Genomic DNA, 25,774 nt, shown 5'->3' on the forward strand with positions numbered 1-25,774 from the left:
CATAATCCAACAAACTACTGTCATTTCGCCCTGCATCATATCTTGTATACTTATTTATCCTCTTTTTCTTAAAATATGTATTACCTATAACTAAACCCCTTTCTATACAAAGTTCAATCAAAGGGCTCCCATTATCATTTACACCTGGCACCCCAAACTTACCTACCACTCCCTCTCTAAAAGTTTCTCCTACTTTAGCATTCAGGTCCCCTACCACAATTACTCTCTCACTTGGTTCAAAGGCTCCTATACATTCACTTAACATCTCCCAAAATCTCTCTCTCTCCTCTGCATTCCTCTCTTCTCCAGGTGCATACACGCTTATTATGACCCACTTCTCGCATCCAACCTTTACTTTAATCCACATAATTCTTGAATTTACACATTCATATTCTCTTTTCTCCTTCCTTTGCTACCCCTTCCTTTGCTCTAACTCTCTCAGATACTCCAGATTTAATCCCATTTATTTCCCCCCACTGAAACTCCCCTACCCCCTTCAGCTTTGTTTCGCTTAGGGCCAGGACATCCAACTTCTTTTCATTCATAACATCAGCAATCATCTGTTTCTTGTCATCCGCACTACATCCACGCACATTTAAGCATCCCAGTTTTATAAAGTTTTTCTTCTTCTCTTTTTTAGTAAATGTCTACAGGAGAAGGGGTTACCAGCCCATTGCCTCCTTTATATATATATATATTATTTATTTATATATATTTATTTATTTATTTTTATTTATTTTTATTTATTTATTTATTTATTTTTATTTATTTATTTTATTTATTTATTTTATAAACAACAGTGGACCTAAAACTGAGCCCTGTGGAATGCCGCTTGTTACAGATCCTCACTCAGATTCAACCCAATTTATTCACACTGCTTTCTGTTCATGAGCCATGACAGCACTTTTTCCCCAATGCCATGAGCTGCCACTTTCTTTAACAGTCTCTGGTGCAGTTCTCTATCAAAAGCCTTACTAAAATCCAAATTTACTATATTGAATTCCTTATCATGATCAACAGTCTCAAAATCTTTACTGAAAAAAGTTAGTAGGATAACTGATTCAAACGTAGATGTTAGGGAACTTCAGGAGGATTTAGACAAACTCTATTCTTGGTCAGAAAAGTGGCAGATGCAGTTCAATGTAGATAAATGCAAGGTTTTGAAGCTAGGGAGTGTCCATAACCCTAGCACTTATAAGTTAAATAATGTAGAACTTAGCCATACAGATTGTGAAAAGGACTTGGGGGTTATGGTGAGCAGCAACCTTAAACCAAGATAGCAATGCCTAAGCGTGCGTAATAAGGCAAATAGATTATTGGGATTTGTATCAAGAAGTGTAAGCAACAAAAGTCCAGAGGTTATACTGCAGCTTTATACATCATTAGTAAGGCCTCACCTAGATTATGCAGCTCAGTTCTGGTCTCCATATTACAGAATGGACATAAATTTGTTAGAGAACATTCAGTGTAGAATGATTAAATTAATACATAGCATTAGAAATCTTCCTTATGAAGAAAGATTGAAGACTCTTAAATTACATTCACTTGTTAGATGAAGAATGAGGGGAGACATGATCGAAGTGTATAAGTGGAAGATGGGTATTAATAAAGGGGATATTAATAAGGTCTTGAGGATATCTCTCCAAAAGAGAACCCGCAGTAATGGATTTAAATTACACAAGTTTAGATTTAGAAAGGACATAGGAAAGTATTGGTTTGGAAATAGGGTAGTTGATGAGTGGAACAGTCTACTTAGTTGGGTTATTGAGGCTAGGACTTTTGGTGGTTTCAAATTTAGGTTGGGGAAATATATGAGTGAGAGGGGTTGGATTTGAGTGGGACTTGTAAATGAGTGGATAGTTTTTTTTTTTTTTTTTTCCCCAACAAGTCGGCCGTCTCCCACCGAGGCAGGGTGACCCAAAAAAGAAAGAAAATCCCCAAAAAGAAAATACTTTCATCATCATTCAACACTTTCACCACACTTGCACATTATCACTGTTTTTGCAGAGGTGCTCAGAATACAACAGTCTAGAAGCATACACATATAAAGATACACAACATATCCCTCCAAACTGCCAATATCCCAAACCCCTCCTTTAAAGTGCAGGCATTGTACTTCCCATTTCCAGGACTCAAGTCCGACTATATGAAAATAACCGGTTTCCCTGAATCCCTTCACTAAATATTACCCTGCTCACACTCCAACAGATCGTCAGGTCCCAAGTACCGTTCGTCTCCATTCACTCCTATCTAACACGCTCACGCACGCTTGCTGGAAGTCCAAGCCCCTTGCCCACAAAACCTCCTTTACCCCCTCTCTCCAACCCTTTTGAGGACAACCCCTACCCCGCCTTCCTTCCCCTATAGATTTATATGCTTTCCATGTCATTCTACTTTGATCCATTCTCTCTAAATGACCAAACCACCTCAACCACCTTCTGCCCTCTGACTAATACTTTTATTAACTCCACACCTTTTCCTAATTTCCACACTCCGAATTTTCTGCATAATATTTACACCACACATTGCCCTTAAACAGGACATCTCCACTGCCTCCAACCGTCTTCTCGCTGCTGCATTTACCACCCAAGCTTCACACCCATATAAGAGTGTTAGTACTACTATACTTTCATACATTCCCTTCTTTGCCTCCATAGATAACGTTTTTTGACTCCACATATACCTCAACGCACCACTCACCTTTTTTCCCTCATCAATTCTGTGATTAACCTCATCCTTCATAAATCCATCCGCTGACACGTCAACTCCCAAGTATCTGAAAACATTCACTTCTTCCATACTCCTCCTCCCCAATTTGATATCCAATTTTTCTTTATCTAAATCATTTGATACCCTCATCACCTTACTCTTTTCTATGTTCACTTTCAACTTTCTACCTTTACACACATTCCCAAACTCATCCACTAACCTTTGCAATTTTTCTTTAGAATCTCCCATAAGCACAGTATCATCAGCAAAAAGTAACTGTGTCAATTCCCATTTTGAATTTGATTCCCCAAAATTTAATCCCACTCCTCTCCCGAATGCCCTAGCATTTACTTCCTTTACAACCCCATCTATAAATATATTAAACAACCATGGTGACATTACACATCCCTGTCTAAGACCTACTTTTACCGGGAAGTAGTCTCCCTCTCTTCTACACACCCTAACCTGAGCCTCACTATCCTCATAAAAACTCTTTACAGCATTTAATAACTTACCACCTATTCCATAAACTTGCAACATCTGCCACATTGCTCCTCTATCCACTCTATCATATGCCTTTTCTAAATTCATAAATGCAGTAAAAACTTCCCTACCTTTATCTAAATACTGTTCACATATATGCTTCAATGTAAACACTTGATCTACACATCCCCTACCCACTCTGAAACCTCCTTGCTCTACACATCCCCTACCCACTCTGAAACCTCCTTGCTCATCTGCAATCCTACATTCTGTCTTACCTCTAATTCTTTCAATTATAACCCTACCATACACTTTTCCTGGTATACTCAGTAAGCTTATTCCTCTATAATTTTTACAGTCTCTTTTGTCCCCTTTCCCTTTATATAAAGGGACTATACATGCTCTCCGCCAATCCCTAGGTACCTTCCCCTCTTTCATACATTTATTAAACAAAAGTACCAACCACTCCAACACTATCCCCCCCTGCTTTTAACATTTCTGTCATGATCCCATCAGTTCCAGCTGCTTTGCCCCCTTTCATTTTACGTAATGCCTCACGTACCTCCCCCACACTTACATTCTGCTCTTCTTCACTCCTAAAAGATGGTATACCTCCCTGACCAGTGCATGAAATTACTGCCTCTGTTTCTTCCTTAACATTTAAAAGTTCCTCACAATATTCTCGCCATTTACCTAATACCTCCATCTCCCTATCTACTAACTCCCCTACTCTGTTTTTAACTGACAAATCCATACTTTCCCTAGGCTTTCTTAACTTGTTTAACTCACTCCAAAATTTTTTCTTATTTTCATTAAAATTTCTTGACAGTGCCTCTCCCACTCTATCATCTGCTCTCCTTTTGCACTCTCTCACCACTCTCTTTACCTTTCTTTTACTCTCCATATACTCTGCTCTTCTTATAACACTTCTGCTTTGTAAAAACCTCTCATAAGCTAACTTTTTCTCTTTTATCACACCTTTTACTTCATCATTCCACCAATCACTCCTCTTTCCTCCTGCCCCCACCCTCCTATAACCACAAACTTCTGCCCCACATTCTAATACTGCATTTTTAAAACTATTCCAACCCTCTTCAACCCCCCCACTACTCATCTTTGCACTAGCCCACCTTTCTGCCAATAGTCGCTTATATCTCGCCCGAACTTCCTCCTCCCTTAGTTTATACACTTTCACCTCCCTCTTACTTGTTGTTGCCACCTTCCTCTTTTCCCATCTACCTCTTACTCTAACTGTAGCTACAACTAAATAATGATCCGATATATCAGTTGCCCCTCTATAAACATGTACATCCTGGAGCCTACCCATCAACCTTTTATCCACCAATACATAATCTAATAAACTACTTTCATTACGTGCTACATCATACCTTGTATATTTATTTATCCTCTTTTTCATAAAATATGTATTATTACCAAATTTCTTTCTACACATAGCTCAATTAAAGGCTCCCCATTTACATTTACCCCTGGCACCCCAAATTTACCTACTACTCAGAGTTTATTTCTTGGGTAGCACTGAAAATTGGGTTGGGCAAATGTTTTGTTAGTGGGATAGATTGTAAAGGACCTGCCTAGTATGGGCTAACAGGCCTGCTGCAGTGGTCCTCCTTTCTTATGTTCTTATGTTCTGATGTTAGGCAGAAATGGCCCCTCATGAATCCATGCAGAGTATCATTAATCAGATTATGCTTATCAAGATGGTTTCTTATATTATCAGCTATAATTTAATCTAGTAATTTGCCTACAATTGAAGTCAGGCTTTTTGGGCGGTAATTTGATGGTAACGTCTTGTCCCTTGCTTTAAAATTAGGAATTACATTGGCCATCTTCCACATATCAGTCACTACACCTATTTGAAGAGATGTATTAAAAATATTATTCAATGGGGATTTATTTTACTTTAATCGATTTATCTGTTTGACAACTATATTGCTAGTGACTGTGATATTACATAATTTATCTTCTTCAGGCCCACTATAAAAATTAATTATTGGGATATTATTAGTGTCTTCATGTGTGAAAATCAAGAGAAAGTATTTATTAAAAGTCGAGCACATTTCATTTTCCTTGTCAGTAAGATGCCTAGAATTATTTTTAAGGGAACCTATCTTTTGTTCCATAAACCTGGAAAAAAAACTTTCAGGTTAGTTTTCAAATTCCTAGCAACTTTTTCATAGTCCCGTTTAGCTTTTCTTATCCCCTTTTTAACCTCCCTCTTAATGTGGCCTTAATGTGCCTTGTGGCCTTAACAGTTTCCTCCCACAGTAGTGTTCCTTGGTCCCTTTACAAGTTTGGGGGACAGTATATCATGCCTACAATCAATTTTTCATTCCCCTCTGAAAATTCCATCCAGACAGACTCTGTATGTGTTATTTCAGACTTTTACCTGTTTTTATGCAACAGTTCAAGTGATCTCAGACACACAGTGCCACCCCACCCCCCCTCCCAATACTTCTGTCTACTTGGAATAATTTAAAACCCTGAATCTGACATTCAGCAGGCATGTCCCAATTTTTTTTATTTAGGCATGTCTCATTTATGGCAAATACATCAATATTACCACCACCACCTGCGACTAATCTCAACGCGTCCGTCTTATTCCTAGCACTATTACTATTAGTATGATATAAATTTAAAGACCCTCCTTTCACTTTTCCCTTTCTGCTCTTTTCTGTTTTTCTACTATACCTATTACTGTCCTTGTCACCTAATGCCACTGGCTTTCCAATATCCACCTCACTCTACCTATTACTGGTTTCCCTAAAACCTCACAGCATTACTACACTGGGACTTCATTGTTTTCCCCTCAAAACCTATACCACTATTTCTAGTTTAAAGCCCTAACAGCTCCCTCCACTGCAGTGGCCAGTGCCCCCACCCCAGACCTAGATAAGTGAACCCCATCCCTGGCATACATGTTATTTCTGCCATAGAAGAGGTCCCAGTTGTCAATGAATGTTACTGCATTATCCTTACAGCGTTTGTCCAGCCAGCAATTGGTGTCAGTTGCTGGCTGGACATTTATTTATTTTAATAAATGAAAGTTATTTATATTATTCCAGTCCCATTTTTTTTTTATAAATTTCAAATTTTAAATACTAACCAGGGCATAGACAATGTTTCCTAACCACTGAATGGCAGTATTGTATTTGTATATGAATTACAGGAATTTTAATACTGTACAGTAGAACCTCGATACTCAAACAGGTCCCTACTCGAACAATTCAGTATTCAAAAGCTTTGTTCAGTAAAAAAATCGCTTGGTAGTCTACTGTTTGCTTGGCACTCAACCAAACTAACACGACCTGTCAGAACTTTACTGTAAACTATTTCATGTTTCTTCGCATGTTTTGGTGTTATTTTTTAGATTCTTCTTTCTTTCAACACACCGGCCATATCCCACTGAGGCAGGGTGGCCCAAAAAGAAAAACAAAGGTTTCTCTTTTTAAATTTAGTAATCTATACAGGAGAAGGGGTTACTAGCCCCTTGCTCCCGGCATTTTAGTCGCCTCTTACATCACGCATGGCTTACGAAGGAAGAATTCTGTTTCACTTCCCCATGGAGATAAGAGGAAATGAACAAGAATAAGAACTAGAAATAAAATAGAAGAAAACCCAGATGTGTGTGCATATATATGCCTGTACATGTATGTGTAGTGTGTCCTAAGTGTAAGTAGAAGTAGCAAGACGTACTTGAAATCTTGCATGTTTATGAGACAGAAAAAAGGACACCAGCAATCCTGCCATCATGTAAAACAATTACAGGCTTTCATTTTACACTCACTTGGCAGGACAGTAGTACCTCCCTGGGCAGTTGCTGTCTACCAACCTACTACCTAGAACCTTTATTTGTATAGGCATTATAATAGTTTAAAACTTGCCTGAAATGCTGTGCACAACGTGGGTTTTGAAACTTACAAATAAAGCTTTGTTTTGTTTTTGTCTTTTCTGTTATCACTGTACTTTCAAAAATTGTCGACAGTTTTTGTCAGGACACTTCCCCACGTTTCTAAATCACTTTAAGCAGACCTTCACATATACATTTTCCAAAGACATGCATTCTTTACTGATACATATATTGCTACTGACTCTTATATTACCTTCTCTGAAATACATATTGTACTAAATTTTTTATTTGTTACTACTGCTTTCACACTTAACTTGCCTGAACTAAGTAGTAGACTCCCTGTCTCAAGTTATCACAGGGACTTCAGTGATTCACTTAAGCAGGGGTTTGCTCAAATAATAATATAATAAATGCTGTACCGTTTTTACTCTCATTATTTTTGTGTTTGTACATGCTTGTTTTGTTTCTCTCTTGTATATAGTTATGAGGCTGCTCTTGCTCTTTTCATACATATTCTTGTTTCTCAATATCAGTTTGTGTTGATGGTATCACTGGTATGATGGCTAAAAAAAAAAAAAAAGTCATGTCAAATTCTTTGATGTAGTATATTAAAAGTGTTTTTACAAGTCTTTAACATTTGGAGATACAGTAGTTGAAAAAATCTTGTAACTCTAACATTATTAAAAAAAGCTATTTAAAAGGGCAGTATTGTTATTTTACTGAAAATGTGATTATGGTATAATTTTATTCGTCAAACACTGTTGTCATAATAATGCTGCAATGTACCGGTGATACATTTTGGTTAACAATTTTGGGTAAATATACAGTCTTAATCCTTGTGCAAAAAATTCAACATTGCTATAATGAAAGTTTCTTTGGGTCACTTTATCTTAGTGAGAAACAGCCAGTGTGTTAAAAAATATTAAAATAAAAATCTGGTATTGGTGTAGCAGTGTAAGAAACATCATGATAAATTGGTCTTGAGAAGGCACACTACATAAGTTATGAAACTACTGCACTATTACTTTCTTTTATATATGAGAAAGGTTTACTTTCACAGCATACTAGGGAATGCTTCTTATACTCACTTCATAGTTAGGGAATAAAAAAAAAAAAAGACAGTTACAGTGTTTTTTTATTTGATTTTTTCCAGAGTGTTGCCTCAAGCTTAGGTGAAAATTTTGGAATTAATGTGGGGATCGTTTTGGGTGGAAGAACTAAGCAAAAAATGCTACATCCACGCATGTCTCAGCATCACCTTCTCATAGCAACCATTGGTGCTTTATCTAAACTCACAACTGTAGGTAAGTTAGTATGTAATAACTACACAGGCTCTAAGTAGTAAGTTGGTAGACAGCAATCACTCAGGAAGGGTGGTTGCTGTCTACCAACCTTCTCCTTACACTTAGGTCACACTAAACATGCATGCACAAGCTTATACAGTGGACCCCCGACTTACGATTAGCTCCCAACTCGAACAATTATGTAAGTGTATTTTTCTAAGTGCTTTTGTAAGCGTATTTTTGGGGGTCTGATACAGACTAATCTAATTTACAATATTTCTTAAGGGAGCAAATTCATTCGGTAACGGCACCCGAACAGCCTTCTGGAACTAATTAATATTGTAAGTCGAGGGTCCACTGTATATACACACACCCCTCTGGGGTTTTCTTTCTATTTTCTTACTAGTTCTTGTTTGTTTTTTCTTATCTCCATGGGAAAGTGGAACAGAATTCTTCCTTCATAAGCCATGCGTGTCGTAAGAGGCGATTAAAATGCCGGAAACTAGGGGCTAGTAACCTCTTCTCCTGTTTACATTACTGAAGTTAAAAAGAGAAACTTTCGTTTTTCTTTTGGGGCCACCCTGCTTCAGTGGGATACGGCCGGTTTGTTGAAAGAAGAAAACTACATTTGATGTTTCTAGTTTTAAAATCTCAGCTCTTTACTATCTCCAGTAAAAAGGGACACCATTTGGTGGCTAGATAAACCTTAGCTTGCATCTTGTCTTCTTCCTGCTCTACTCCATTTCATACCCAGAAAATTCAGTGATTGTAGCTAATACTTGGATCCTCTTTAACATCTTATTTCTTAATACAGTACCTACAAATATTAAATTTTTTTTTACATATTACTTTCTTCTTTCAACAAACTGGCCGTATCCCACCAAAGCAGGGTGGCCTAAAAAGAAAAAAATTCCTCTTTTCAACTTTAGTAATGTATACAGGATAAGGGGTTACTAGCCCCTTGCTCCTCACATTTTAGTCGCCTCTTACAACACGCATGGCTTACGGAGGAAAAATTCTGTTCCAATTCCCCATGGAGAACGTATTACATAATTTTATTATTTTTGGGCCTCAGACTTCAACTGTCTCAGACAGTGTGTGTGATTGTCTAAACTTTGAAAATCCTAGGCAGTCTCAATATTGTACAGGACTTTATACATCATATTACAGTAATTACATCATCATTCCTTACCCTGCTTTTTTAAGAAATATGTATAAGAACATTCCCTAGTTCTTTCATTAATTGTAGATTTCTGTCACTTGACTCATTACATATCATCACACTCATAATCTGTCTTACAATATTTATATGTACATTCCTATGGTATTTATACAGGTACAACACCAATTTACTAGGAACAGATAATTCGATACCTGTTTTAATTTGGACAGAATTACGATACTACTACTATGTCAAAATAGTTTACCTGGTGGCTACAGATAGCATTGTATATAGTGCTTGCTCACTTATATTGTTTACACTGCAGTTGGTGGTGGTGATCCCTTCATTCTGTGCAATTATTAGCATATTTTGCTAACAGCCTTATCTATGGCTAGTGAGTAACTCTGCAGGTCCAGTAAAATTCTAAAATTTACCACTCCAGGAGTAGTAGTACTGAAACATTCTTTGTTCACTTATATATAAATCTCTTTCATTTATCCTAATGTTAATTTAAGTTTCCAGCAGACCATGGTGGGTCAGAAGTGTATTGTTCAGTTGTTATTATATCACCTCTTTTGGTCTGGCAAAGTTGATATACAGTAGTCCCTTGAGATACAATGGGCTGGAGTCTCAATAATTTTGAGTTATGATTTACCCTTGTAAAGAAATTTAGTTCGGAGTGGCAGTGAAAATTTTGAGATACTATACATGTACAGTGGTCGATGGGCGTGGGTGGGGTCTCAGTCCAGAGACAAGACAGGGTGATGAAAAGGTCTTAAATGGAGTGATAGTGGAGCATTTGTTGGAGGGGGGGGTGATGGGAGGGAGGGAGAGAGGCCATAAGTGTACTAGACAAGGATGGTGGGAGACAGTGATGAGTGCTAATATTAAGCCTACAGTTCTTTACTAATATGCCTGCAGGCCTGCCCACCCTTCCTCCTCTGCCCTGTCCTGCTTACCCTACCCTGGACATAAATCTATGAAAGCTAGACTTACTCTGCTGTTGGGTGCTAATGCCTCTGGATATTTCAAGCTGCAGCCTCTGCTTGTTTATCACTTAGAAAGCCCCAAAGTGTTTAAACAGCAAAAATAATACAAGGGCAGGTTGGGTGTGTTCTGGCATTTTGGACTGAATTACCATAAAACCATGTATTTTGGGGTTTGAGTTGCAATATTTTGGAGATATGATACATTTTCTGGAATATATGAATATCATAACTCAAAGGACCACTGAACCGGCAAAGCCTAGGAATGAAGGGTGTCAGAAAATCAGTATTGTACTTGTATTTATAAATTTATTACCATGTATTACTACTGTATCATTGCTGTCAGTATTGTTGTCATCATTGTGTTTATCATCATCATCATTGGTATCATTATCATCATTATCATTATCAAGTTAATAATGTATGTTTTCCTTCAAAAAATTAATTGCACATTATTTAGTAGCAAGTATAAGAGACAAATGTCACATGTAAATATGTAATTAAATGCTTCCCAGTTCTTTGACTGAAATTTTTTTTTTTAAAAATCTCATCTAAGAGTTAGTCATTCAGGGTTTATGTATATATAATACAGTACTGTACTGTAATATACACCATGTGCATTTTTTTTTTTCAACAAGTTGGCCGTCTCCCACCGAGGCAGGGTAACCCAAAAAAAGAAAGAAAATCCCCAAAAAGAAAATACTTTCATCATCATTCAACACTTTCACCACACTCACACATTATCACTGTTTTTGCAGAGGTGCCCAGAATACAACAGTTTAGAAGCATACACATATAAAGATACACAACATATCTCTCCAAACTGCCAATATCCCAAACCCCTCCTTTAAAGTGCAGGCATTGTACTTCCCATTTCCAGGACTCAAGTCCGACTATATGAAAATAACCGGTTTCCCTGAATCCCTTCACTAAATATTACCCTGCTCACACTCCAACAGATCATGAGGTCCCAAGTACCATTCGTCTCCATTCACTCCTATCTAACACGCTCATGCACGCTTGCTGGAAGTCCAAGCCCCTTGCCCACAAAACCTCCTTTACCCCCTCTCTCCAACCCTTTCAAGGATGACCCCTACCCCGCCTTTCTTCCCCTATAGATTTATATGCTTTCCATGTCATTCTACTTTGATCCATTCTCTCTAAATGACCAAACCACCTCAACAACCCCTCTTCTGCTCTCTGACTAATACTTTTATTAACTCCACACCTTTTCCTAATTTCCACACTCCGAATTTTCTGCATAGTATTTACACCACACATTGCCCTTAACCCTTTGACTGTTTTCGACATATAAATACGTCTTACGAGCCAATGTTTCTGACGTATATATACTCAATAATTCTAGCGGCTTCAAATCAAGCGGGAGAAAGCTGGTAGGCCCACATGTGAGAGAATGGGTCTGTGTGGTCAGTGTGCACCACATAAAAAAAATCCTGCAGCACACATTACGTAATGAGAAAAAAAAAACTGATCGTTTTTTTGGAATAAAACGCCGACTTTGAGGTGTATTTTCGTATAGTATTTATCGTTGTATTTGCGTTTTCATGGTCTTAGGTGATAAAATGGAAAACATATTACAGAAATAGAGATGATTTTCATTACTTTGACGATGAAAACGACCTTGAAACTGAGCTCAAAGTTGCGGAAATGTTCGATTTTTACCAATGTTCAGGAGTAAGTAAATCACACCACACGTCCAATACACGTCAGCTGGGGAGTCTAATATTCTTTCACTAGTGCACTGATATTATTTATACCATTTTTACAATAATGCAGTAGTCTGCATAACAGTAAATTTTGTATTTTTTTGTATGAATAAAAAATCAAAATAGAAAGCAATAATAATATAAGAGGGGCCTAGAGATGTGACTAATGGATAGAGCATATGTTATTTTAGTGCCACGAATGTCTACCTTGTTTATTCTGGACCCTATTTTGAAATTGGCATCTTTTTTAGTTTGCGTGAAATTGGCCAAATTGCCAATTTCTGACCACCATATTGGGTAGTCAGAATTAGTAAATGGGAGGTTTCTTGTACTCAGCTGATAGATAAAATGGAGTTCTAAAGAAATAGCTATGAGTTTGGTCAACTGGAACAATGGAATTGGCTGAAAATAGGGCTCAAAGTCGGCGAAATCGCCAATACTCATATGTCGCCGAGACCGCTTAATTCGCGGGAGCATAATTCCATGAGTTTTCGACCAATTTTCGAACTTTTGGTGTCATTACCATCGGTAAAAGATTCTCTATCATTTCATAAGAAAAATAATTTTTTTTTTTTTTTAAAAATTGAGCGACATAGAATGACAGTTTCAGAGAGGAGCCTGAAACAGTCAAAGGGTTAAACAGGACATCTCCACTGCCTCCAACCGTCTCCTCGCTGCTGCATTTACCACCCAAGCTTCACACCCATGTAAGAGTGTTGGTACTACTATACTTTCATACATTCCCTTCTTTGCCTCCATAGATAACGTTTTTTGACTCCACATATACCTCAACGCACCACTCACCTTTTTTCCCTCATCAATTCTATGATTAACCTCATCCTTCATAAATCCATCTGCCGACACGTCAACTCCCAAGTACTATCTGAAAACATTCACTTCTTCCATACTCCTCCTCCCCAATTTGATATCCAGTTTTTCTTTATCTAAATCATTTGATACCCTCATCACCTTACTCTTTTCGGTGTTCACTTTCAACTTTCTACCTTTACACACATTCCCAAACTCATCCACTAACCTTTGCAATTTTTCTTTAGAATCTCCCATAAGCACAGTATCATCAGCAAAAAGTAACTGTGTCAATTCCCATTTTGAATTTGATTCCCCAAAATTTAATCCCACCCCTCTCCCAAACACCCTAGCATTTACTTCCTTTACAACCCCATCTAGAAATATATTAAACAACCATGGTGACATTACACATCCCTGTCTAAGACCTACTTTTACCGGGAAGTAGTCTCCCTCTCTTCTACACACCCTAACCTGAGCCTCACTATCCTCATAAAAACTCTTTACAGCATTTAATAACTTACCACCTATTCCATATACTTGCAACATCTGCCACATTGCTCCTCTATCCACTCTATCATATGCCTTTTCTAAATCCATAAATGCAGTAAAAACTTCCATACCTTTATCTAAATACTGTTCACATATATGCTTCAATGTAAACACTTGATCTACACATCCCCTACCCACTCTGAAACCTCCTTGCTCATCTGCAATCCTACATTCTGTCTTACCTCTAATTCTTTAAATTATAACCCTACTGTACACTTCCTGGTATACTCAGTAAACTTATTCCTCTATAATTTTTACAGTCTCTTTTGTCCCCTTTCCCTTTATATAAAGGGACTATACATGCTCTCTGCCAATCCCTAGGTACCTTCCCCTCTTTCATACATTTGTTAAACAAAAGTACCAACCACTCCAACACTATATCCCCCCCAGCTTTTAACATTTCTGTCATGATCCCATCAGTTCCAGCTGCTTTACCCCCTTTCATTCTACGTAATGCCTCACGTACCTCCACCACACTTACATCCTGCTCTTCTTCACTCCTAAAAGATGGTATACCTCCCTGACCAGTGCATGATTTTTGTTATTAATAGTATTATTACAATGTTGTATTAGTATTGTATTTTTTTTTTTTCAACAATCTGGCCATATCTCACCAAGGCAGGGTGGCCCAAAAAGAAAAATGAAAGTAGTAGTGTATTTATTAACTGGTAATCATTTTGCTTGCAGGTGTTTATGATACATCCCTTGTAAGACACGTAACACTTGATGAGGCTGATACATTACTTGACGACTCTTTCAATGATCAAGTGTCACGATACATCTCCAAATTCCCAGTTAGTATAAAAATGTATCATTGTTAACAAATATGAGGCTTATATTTTGACCACGTTTATTGATTGTTATGAAAATTATTTGAAATTCCACTGGTCTTACATTAAATTCAACTACAGTTGAATCCCGAAATTCATAAGCTTTAGGGCATCTCTGATAGTTTTGAATATTCAGATTATAGTGGTACCAACATCCTTATGTGGGTGTGAAGCATGGGTTTTAAATGTAGTAGTGAGGAGGAGGCTGGAGGCACTGGAGATATGCCTGAGGGCAGTGTGTGGTGTGAATTTTTTGCAGAGAATTCATAGTTTGGAGATTAGAAGGAGGTGCAGGGTTACTAAAAGTATTATCCAGAGGACTGAGAAGGTGTTATTGAGATGGTTTAGATATTTAGAGAGGATAGAACAAAACAGGGTGTATGAATCTGTAGTGGAGAGAAAGCAGAGTAGGGGTCATCCTTGGAAAGATTGGATGGAGGGGGTAAACGATGTTTTGTATGTTGAACCTTGAAATAGATGGGCTACAGCAACAGAAGACCACACTGAGTTCCACTCTTGTCAGCTAAGAACAGTTGCCTGATCTGACAAATTGCAGTTTCTGCTGTGACATTCAGATGGTAGGGTCAGAATTTGGCATAAACAACATGAATCCATGGATCCATCCTGCCTTATGCCAATGGTTCAGGCTGGTTGTGGTGGTGTAATGGTGTGGTAAATGTTTTCCTGGCATACATTAAGCCCCATAATACCAACTGGGCATAATTTAAATGCCACAACCTTCCTGAATATTGTTGATGACCATGTGCATTCCTTTATAGCCACAGTCTACTCATCTTCCAGTAGTTACCTCCAACAGGATAACATGCCATGTCACAAAACACATGTCATCTCAAGCTGGTTCCACAAGGTACAGCAAAAATTAGCTAGAAAAGGGATAGAAATGGGAAATGCAAGTGACATGCATTTAGGTAAAAGTAAATCCTCAGTAAAACATTATGACTATCCTAAACTACCAAATATTTCTCACTTTATTGCCACCAGGAATGAGAAGGAATTATAAGCTTTGTTGTTTTTTGTAATGTAACATAATTTCTATTAATGTCTAGTATGTTTCTTAGGTTCAAGGAAGTAGATATGAAGAGAAGCAGCAGCAGCCATTAGTAATGTCTGGTATACAGTTAACACTAGTATCAGCTACACTGCCACTCAGCCTCCACACTATCCTGGATCCTATTGTAGATGTAAGTTGATTTCTTAAAAGAACCCCAGTATAATTGAAAAATTGAGTAAGCATTTGCCTTCTTCAGCTGTTTGCAAGTATTTGTAATTGATTTTACAAGTGCAGCTGCTGACTAAAACGACAGTGTTTCCATAAACTAATGTCGTTATGGTTTTAAATGAAAGTTTTACATGTAATTTCTGAGTCTGAATATCAATGTATGATAGTTAAAATATAATAATTATTAGTTTACATTGATTATTAAAGCTAAAATGCAAGCCTAATAACTGTGAAATAATTATTCCTTTGAAATAAGAATAATTACTAGGGTTGTTCAGGAAAACTGAGAAATCAAATTTATTCATTTGTAATTTTTTTTTTTTTTTTTTCAACAAGTCGGCCGTCTCCCACCGATCTGCCTTGATAATTTAATACCATTAATTATAATATATTTTGCTCTTAATTTCAGCTTGAATCTATTACAAATATCACAACTCCATACCTCAACCACCTCATGCCACATGTATCTCAGCGTTTCTTTCGCGTTAACCACCTAACAAAGGCAGAGAAACTCTTGGAATTGGTAAAAAAAGATGCAAAAAAAGGAACCCCAGTTGTGATATTTAGGTGAGAAATGTCTTTGTTAACTTTTGTAGCTGTAATTTTTTGGTACCTGTGGTAATTTTCGAGTATGTACAGTACACTATGAAAAAGAAAAATTACATAATTTTTTAGTACGTATCTGATTCTGTAAAATATATTGATGGCTATGTTTTTCTGTTTAAAAAATGTTACAATCATGATTTTTATGAGCAGAAACTAAAACATTTATTTATGTTATATCAAATTCTCTCTGCATCTCATAACTTCAGTGATCCATCATACTTCTGTACTGTTCTGTGCTCATCACTCCTTTTAAGGCAGCTGGAAGACATTAGAGAAATCATTCAGCATTGAATATTTTGGGAAAATAGAATGTCTGTGGCCTCGTATACATGATTTTTTTTAAATGATATTTACCATACATCTTACCTGGAGTATACCTGAAGAGGGTTTTGGGGGTCAACACCCCTGAGGCCTGGTCTGTGACCAAGCCTTGTGGTGGATCAGGACCTGATCAACCAGATTGTTACTGCTGGCCACACACAAACTGACATATGAACCTCAGTCCAGCTGGTCAGGTACTGACTTTAGCTGCCTCTCCAGTACCTTCTTGAAGACAGCCAGGGGTCTATTGGTAATCCCCCTTATGTATGCTGGGAGGCAATTGAACAGTCTTGGGTCCCTGACACTTACTGTGTTGTCACTTAGTGTACTAGTAGCATCCCTACTTTTCATTGGAGGGGATGTTGCATCTCCTACCTAGTCCTGCTTTTGTAGGGAGGATTTTCCAAGTGTATATTATTATGTATCTTTCTCTCCTGCATTCCAGGGAGTACAAATCAAGGGACTTCAACTGTTTCCAGTAATTTGGGCGCTTTAACGTACTTATACATTCCTTGAAAGATCTCTGTACATTCTCCAGGTATGCAGTTTCATCTGCCTTGAAAGGGGCTGTTAGTGTATAGCAGTATTCCAGCCTAAAGAGAACAAGTGACTTGAAGAGAATCATCATTGGTTTGGCATCCCTAATTTTGAAGGTTCTCATTATTCATCCTATCATTTTCCTAGGAGATGTGGTAGACATTGTTGTGATCTTTGAAAGTGAGATTCTCAGACATTATCACTCAGGTCCTTCACATTAGTTTTTCGCTCTGTTGTGTCATTGGAACTTGTTTTATACTCCAATCTAGTTTTTATTTCCTTGAGTTTTCCATAGTGGAGTAATTGAAATTTGTCTTCATTGAACTTCATATTGTTTTCCGAGGCCCATTTAAAGACGTGGTTAATGTCTGCTTGAAGATTTGTAGTGTCTTCAATGGATGACACTTGTGCAAATTCTGGTATCATCAGCAAAGGAGGACATGGTGCTGTGGTTTACATCTCTGTCTATGTCAGATATGATGATGAGGAAAAGGATGGGAGCGAGTACTGTACTTTGGGGAACAGAGTTTTTCACTGTAGCCTCCTCTGACTTGACTCTGTTTATTATTACTGTCTGTGTTGTCTTTTTTAGGAAGTTATAGATCCATCTACCAACTTTTCCTCTTATTCCTTTATCACATATTTTGTGCTGTTATGCCATGATCACACTTGTCAAAGGCATTCACAAAGTCTGTGTATACAGGCCTGCCATCACAAAACCGGCATCATTGGGACCTGTAGTGTGCCGGATTACAGAGTGGTTAGGTTAGAATACACTTAATAAAATTAACCAACTTGACTTACACAAGAAAGTTCATTGAACATCGACAAAAATCAAACATTTCCGCTACTTTGAGCTCAGTTTCAAGGTACTTTTCATCGTGAAACCAATCAAAATCATATCTGTTTCTGTAATATATCTTCCATTCTATCAAATGAGACCAAAAAATTGAGAATACAACCATGAAAACCATATGAAAATATACCGCAAAGAGGTGGCTAATGGCTGAAAAGTGAACTCCTTCATTTATCGTCTGTTTTTTTTTTTTTCGTTTTTGGTGTATGTTAAGAAGCATCTTTCCATCATACGTTGCCCAAGTTTCAATAAGATAGCCCAACAAACAACTGAGGAAAAAAAATATTTACCAAAAATCATATACTATTGCAAGCCCAAGCCAGGTACTGGAAATAAGTCACTTTGTCTGACTTTTTTGGGTTATCCTAGGTACTCTATGCATATGCTGCTATGTATGATAATCTGTGTAACTGTATTTGTGTATACCTGAATAAACTTACTTATTTACTTCTATTCTTTTGACTGAATACAAGAAACCGCCCATTCACCTATTTCAACTACCCAATAAAGTGGTCAGAAATTGGCAGTTTGGCCAAATTCACACAAATTTCAACAGATGCCAATTTCAAAGCAGTGTCCAGAATAAACAATGCAGACATTCCTGGCATTAAAATAACATTTTCTCTGTTCATTAGTCATGGCTCCAGGCCCCTCTTATATTACTCTTGCTTATCATTTGGAATTTTTATTCACACAAAAAATGGAAGATTTACTGTTATGCAGACTACTGCATTATTGTAATAATTATATAAATAATGTCAACCCATTCTTGACTGCATATTGGAATTTGGACTGGCAGGCACACACGTATTAGTCAGTGACGTCATTTGTTTACTCTTGAAAATCACTTAAGAATTAAACATTTCCGCTACATTGAGCTCAATTTCAAGGTACTTTTCATTGTGAAAGCAATCAAAATCATATCTATTTTTGTAATATATCTTCCATTGTATCAAATGAGACCAGAAAATGAGAATACAACAATAAAAACCATATGAAAATATACCGCTATGGGGCTACTAATGGCTGAGAAGTGAACTCCGTCATTTATGGTCTGATTTCTTTCATTTTTGGTGTACATAAAGAAGCATCTTTCCATCATACATTCCCCAAGTTTCAGTAAGGTAACCCAACAAACAAAAATAATAATAACAATAATATCTTTATTTACTACAAGTACAGGTACATGGTATAGTCCTAGCTGACATCAGTGACATACTACTATATAGAAAGCCCCTTGTTATGCTAAGCATTTCAGGCAAATTAGGTTAGTATCCCAGGATGCAACTCACACCAGTCCACTAACACCCAGGTACCCATTTACTGATGGGTGAACATAGACAACAGGTGTAAAGAAACACGCCCAGTGTTTCTACCCTGGCTGGGAATCAAATATTTACCAAAAATCATATATGGGTAGCCCAAGGCAGGTACTAGAAATAGACCATTTTGACTTTTTTGGGTTATCCTAGGTTCTCTACACATATGCTGCTATGTGTGATAATCTATATGTAGAGAAAATAGCTCTTTTGTTTCAGTTTTATGGTACAGTACGAGTGTATATCACAGTTAGCCATGTGCTATACTCCGTTTTCTCTAATATAAGCCCCCAAGACAGGGATAGGAGAATAGTACTTGTATCCCATATCCTCTTCATACCTCCATTGAACTGCTCGGTATTATGCCAGATGTTATTCATTCTGGAATATTTAACGTGTTTTTATGATATTTATATTATTTATTATGTCATATTTGATCAGTTGTGATAGACAAATAAGCTGTAGTGTTGATATTAGCGTAATAATAAAGCATATTCCCCTGCATTACGAGACTGAGCTCATGGCAACTGACAGTGGCTTCAAAGCCACCTTATCTTTACTGGACAATGTACTGTGTAGGTGCTTCACACAGCAAGAATCATTTCTTTTATTTGTTGGAACCATGGCTAGGGCTAAAAGTAAGCAGGTTATAACAATAAATGGAGAAAAAGAAATTGGAATGACTTATGCAGCAAGTAGCGCCACCAAACAGTACCAGCAGGTTGGTGTGGCGACCCTGGAAATTTGAAATTATGCTAGCTGAAATTAGTGCCGAATAACTGTTGGAACTGGATGTCTGATTGCCGGATTTGTGATGGCAGACCTGTACTACATCTGCATTTTGACTGTCCTCCAGGGCATCCAAGACCATGTCATAGTGATCCAGTAGCTGTTAGAGGTAGGAGCAACTCATTCTAAATCCATGCTGCCCTGGATTGTGTAATTGATGGGTATCCAAGTGGTTGGCAATCTTGCTTCTTAGAACCCTTTCAAAGATTTTTATGATGTGGGACATTAGGTCTATTGGCCTGTAATTCTTTGCAATTGCTTTACTGCCACCTTTGTGAAGTGGGGCTATATCTGTTGTTTTTAGTGACTGGGATGCTCTTTCTCCATAGAATAGTTAATCCACATAAAAAGGGTTTCTTGCAGTTCTTGATGAACACAGAGTTCCACGAGTCTGGGCCTGGGGCAGAGTGCATAAGCATGTCATTTATTGCTTTTTCAAGATCTTGTGGTGTTAGGATTATATCAGAAATTCTTGAATTAGCCAAATTTTGAGTCTGTCATAAAAAATTCATTTAGATTGTCACTCCTTAGCCTGATTAATGGCTCACTAAATGCTGAATCTTATTGGGACTTCAGTATCTCACTTATTTCTTTGCTGTCATCTGTGTAAGTCTATCTTGCTTAAGCAGGGGCCCAATACTGTTGTGGTTTTTACCTGAGATTTGGCATAAGAAAAGAAATTTTATTTTTTTCATTTTCATTTATGGCTTTAAGTTCTTCCTGTGTTTCTTGGCTCCTGTATGATTCCTTAAGCTTAAGTTCGATATTTTCTATTTCTCTGGCCAGTACTTTCTTACGTATTTCAGATAGACTGGCCCCTTTGAGCAGCTTTGCTTTTCTTTGCCTTTGCCTGTAGAAGGAGCATCTCTCTCATTTCAGTTTACATCTCTTCATTTTTCTTAGTGGAATGTGACTTGAGCATACCTCAAGTGCCACAGAGTTAATTCTTTCTAGGCAAAGGTTTGGATCTGTGTTGTGTAGGATATCATCCCAGCTTGTTTCATTTAGGCCATGGTTAATTTGATCCCACTGTGTGTTTCTGTTATTGAAGTTGAATTTGGTGAAGGCACCCCTTATAACTGATCTCATTTTGCTGCTCAGGAGCTCTGCACATGTATGTCTGTATTTCAATTATATTGTGATCCAAGTGTACTGCCTTTAATACTTTGATACTGTTATATTTCACACCAGTTCATCATTATTAGTGAAGATAAGGTCAGGTGTATTTTCTGGTCTTCTTGGATCCACTATTTGCTGGCTTCAGGTAAATTTGTTGCAGAGGTTTAATAGCCCATGTATGTGTGTGAATTTTCATGTGAGCAATACCTCCATATACTAACTCCCCTACTCTGTTTTTAACTGACAAATCCATTTGTTCCCTAGACTTTCTTTACCTGTTTAATCTCACTCCAAAATTTTTTTGTTATTTTCATCAAAATTTCTTGACAGTGCCTCTCCCACTCTATCATCTGCTCTCCTTTTGCACTCTCTTCACCTTTCTTTTACTCTCCATATACTCTGCTCTTCTTATAACACTTCTATTTTGTAAAAACCTCTCATAAGCTACCTTTTCGTCTTTTATCACACTTTGCTTCATTCCACCAATCACTCCTCTTTCCTCCTGCACCCACCCTCCTATATCCACAAACTTCTGCCCTACATTCTAATTCTGCATTTTTAAAACTATTCCAACCCTCTTCAACCCCCCCCCCCCTCACTACTCATTCTTGCACTAGCCCACCTTTCTGCCAATAGTTGCTTATATCTCACCCGAACTTCTTCCTCCCTTAGTTTATGCACTTTCACCTCTCTCTTACTTGTTGCCATTTTCCTTTTGTCCTATCTACCTCTTACTCTAACTGTAGCTACAACTAAATAATGATCCAGTATATCAGTTGCCTCTCTATAAACATGTATGTCCTGAAGCCTACCCATCAACCTTTTATTCACCAATATATAATTTAACAAACTACTTTCATTACATGCTATATCATACCTTCTATATTTATTTATCCTCTTTTTCATAAAATATGTATTACTTATTACCAAACCTCTTTCTGCACATAGCTCAATTAAAGGCTCCCCATTTTCATTTACCCCTGGCACCCCAAATTTACCTACTACTCCCACAACATTTTTCCCACTTTAGCATTGAAATCCCCAACCACAAGTACTCTCACACTTGGTTCAAAACTCCCCACACACTCACTCAATTCCCAAAACCTCTCTCTCTCCTCTACACTTCTCTCTTCTCCAGGTGCATATACACTTACTATAACCCACTTTTCACATCCAACTCCACATAATCCTTGAATTAATACATTTATACTCCCTCTTTTCCTGCCATAGCTTATCCTTCAACATTATTGCTACTCCTTCTTTAGCTGTAACTCTATTTGAAACCCCTGACCTAATCCCATTTACTTCTCTCCACTGAAACTCTCCCACCCCCTTCATCTTTGTTTCACTTAAAGCCAGGACATCCATCTTCTTTTCATTCATAGCATCCACAATCATTTCTTTCTTATCATTCGCACAACATCCACGCACATTCAGACATCCCACTTTGATAGTTTTCTTCTTCTTTTAAGTAATTTGTACAGAAAAAGGTGTTACTAGCCCATTGTTCCCGGCATTTTAGTTGACTTTTACAACACGCATGGCTTAAGGAGGAAAGATTCCTATTCCACTTCCCCATGGATATAAAAGGAAAAATAATAAAAACAAGAACTATTAAGATAAAATCAAAGAAAACTCAGATCTTTCTTTCAGCACACTGGCCGGATCCCACCGAGGCGGGGTGGCCCAAAAGGAAAAACGAAAGTTTCTCCTTTTACATTTAGTAATATATAAAGGAGAAGGGGTTACTAGCCCCTTGCTCCTGGCATTTTAGTCGCCTCTTACAACACGCATGGCTTACGGAGGAAGAATTCTGTTCCACTTCCCCATGGAGGTAAGAGGAAATAAACAAGAACAAGAACTAGTAAGAAAATAGAAGAAAACCCAGAGGGGTGTGTATATATATTCTTGTATATGTATGTGTAGTGTGACCTAAGTGAAAGTAGAAGTAGCAAGACGTACCTGAAACCTTGCATGTTTCTTCTTTCAACAAACCGGCCGTATTCCACCAAGGCAGGGTGGCCCAAAAAGAAAAACAAAAGTTTCTCTTTTTTCTTCTTTCTTTCAACACACCGGCCATATCCCACCGAGGCAGGGTGGCCCAAAAGGAAAAACGCAAGTTTCTCCTTTTACATTTAGTAATATATACAGGAGAAGGGGTTACTAGCTCCTTGCTCTCGGCATTTTAGTCGCCTCTTACAACACGCATGGCTTACGGAGGAAGAATTCTGTTCCACTTCCCCATGGAGATAAGAGGAAATGAACAAGAACTAGAAAGAAAATAGCAGAAAACCCAGAGGGGTATATGTATATATATGCTTGTACATGTATGTGTAGTGTGACCTAAGTGTAAGTAGAAGTAGCAAGACGTACCTGAAACCTTGCATGTTTATGAAACAGAAAAATAGACACCAGCAATCCTACCAGCATGTAAAACAATTACAGGCTTTCGTTTTACACTCACTTGGCAGGACGGTAGTACCTCCCTGGGCGGTTGCTGTCTACCAACCTACTACCTAGAGAAAACTCAGATGAGTGTGTATAAATAAATGTGTACATGTTTGTGTAGTGTGACCTAAGTAACACTAGTTATTGGTAGGAAATCTGTACACATCTAGGACAACCAGTAGTCTGCCTGACCACTGCCAGTTGTTTAAAGAATTATCACAGCTATTTACTGTATATTCTTAATTTATTATTGTTTTACTTGTTCACTTTGCTAAATGGAATTATTCATGTAATATACCATAGCTGTTCTGAAGGTGTTTGGATTGTTTAGCTAGGAGGATACTGAGATTTCAAGCTGGACCCCAAACCTGATCTTCACCATGCAGTAGAAAACACAGGGCAATTTTGAGGGTCAGATTTTTAAAAGAAAAAAGTGCATCTTGTATGTGGCAAAATATAATAATACAGCATCTAAATCACTGAGAATGCCACAAATTTCATGTAATATACTTTGGAATGGAGGAATGATGTAAACAATTATATATACATGGAAAATACTTCAAGTGCCAGGCCCTCATTTTGCACACTGCCATAAACTACTGGATTGAGAAATATGGAATGGAGTGCAAATTAAAACCAGTGAAAAGCTGGGTACTATAAACATAATAGGTTTAGCACTTAGTTTTGATTATAATAATATAAACATAATTAGTCAACACTGTATCCATATCCATGGTTCACAAGTATTCAGCTTGTTACTAGCACATATAAGAAATATTGTGAGAACAAAGGTAGCCATTTTCAAGAGGAAACTGTATTACTCTCTGCTGAATGCCTGATCATCTGTGTTGTGATGGTTGTGTGGGCCATTAGCAGTAACAGCCTGGTTGATTAAGTAATCAGTAAGGAAGCCTGGCCTCAGACCAGGCTGTGAGGATAGGAAAACCCTTCTTGAAACAAGTCATAGGTATTTCCTAATTATCTCTATCACTCCATCACATTTTAACTTCTTATACTATAAATTTTTAATTCTTTTTAACATGTCAGCCTGCTAAATTTATTAAATAAAGGCTACTGGCAGCAACAGCTTTGTTGATCAGGCAGTGAACAATGTAATCTAGCCTTAGAAGAACCCTTAAAACTGGTCACAGGCATATCTCACAGACATCTTTTGTTTTCCGTAAGACATTACAAGTTTGTTTTTCCTCAGACTTTGATGTGATTGACTAAACTTTACAATAATCTTCTGTTTACAACAGCAACTACAGTAAGACATGTGATTGGCTATCATTATTCCTAAATGAGAACGGCGTGCCATGTATCAGATTTCATGGCAACATGCAAGCTGAAAGTAGAAAAGGTCTCTTTGAGACTTTCCAATCTGGCAAAGTACTGGCCCTCTCCTGCACAGATTTGGCATCACGTGGCTTAGATACTGTTACAGTAAGTTCTGTTTTTATTATTCATTTCAAAATATATTTTAAAGACATTACCCTCTTTATCTTTTTGAGCTCTATATATATTGTGTTTTAGTGCATAGTTGGTTTCATAAAATTATTTTTAAATTTTAGTACTTTTACACAAATAACTCGCGCTGAGGTCTTAGTTAGACCAAAATGTCATCGTAAGTTTCAGTCTCCTAAGTGCAGGTTATTTGTATATTGTTCCAGCCATGGCATTGTGACTTTTTATTCTCTTATATGTCTTGATATTTACCACCCCCAAGGCTGGCCATGTGATCAATTTCGAGTTTCCAAAGTTCATTGCTGATTATATACATCGATGTGGACGAACAGGAAGAGTTGGCAGCAAAATGACTGGTTTAGTGACAAATTTAGTACACCGTCCTCAAGAAATTGAACTTGTTCAAAAGATCGAGGTAAGGTATAATAATACAGTATGTTCACAGAAAAAAATGGCAGGTGTTAAACCAGATAAGAACCCAACAAATAAATCTGTGCTTATAAATTAAGCAGTTTAGAAAGCACAATACTGTTCGATAAATACCTGATTAACTATTTTTTTGTTTGGCATCACAATCAGCAGCCCACTTGTTGGTCCTAATATGCCCCCACAATTATCAATAGACTAGGTAGATAATAATAATAATAATAATTAGGCATTTAGATATT

At 37.4% G+C, this 25,774-nt stretch overlaps 1 protein-coding gene across 1 annotated transcript in view; it reads left to right on the forward strand.

Annotated features, from left to right (window-relative positions):
• Dbp21E2 (putative ATP-dependent RNA helicase Dbp21E2) overlaps positions 1-25,774 on the forward strand; it is a 58,085-nt gene that overhangs the window by 23,925 nt on the left and 8,386 nt on the right. The window contains exons 6-11 of the mRNA XM_070092711.1: positions 8,214-8,364; positions 14,265-14,371; positions 15,487-15,609; positions 16,057-16,214; positions 24,902-25,085; positions 25,369-25,521. Of these exons, the coding sequence (XP_069948812.1) occupies positions 8,214-8,364; positions 14,265-14,371; positions 15,487-15,609; positions 16,057-16,214; positions 24,902-25,085; positions 25,369-25,521 (876 nt within the window). The remainder of the gene's footprint in view (positions 1-8,213; positions 8,365-14,264; positions 14,372-15,486; positions 15,610-16,056; positions 16,215-24,901; positions 25,086-25,368; positions 25,522-25,774) is intronic.

Source organism: Cherax quadricarinatus, chromosome 40 (genome assembly GCF_038502225.1).
Source record: "Cherax quadricarinatus isolate ZL_2023a chromosome 40, ASM3850222v1, whole genome shotgun sequence".
Classification (NCBI taxonomy): Eukaryota; Metazoa; Arthropoda; class Malacostraca; order Decapoda; family Parastacidae; genus Cherax; species Cherax quadricarinatus.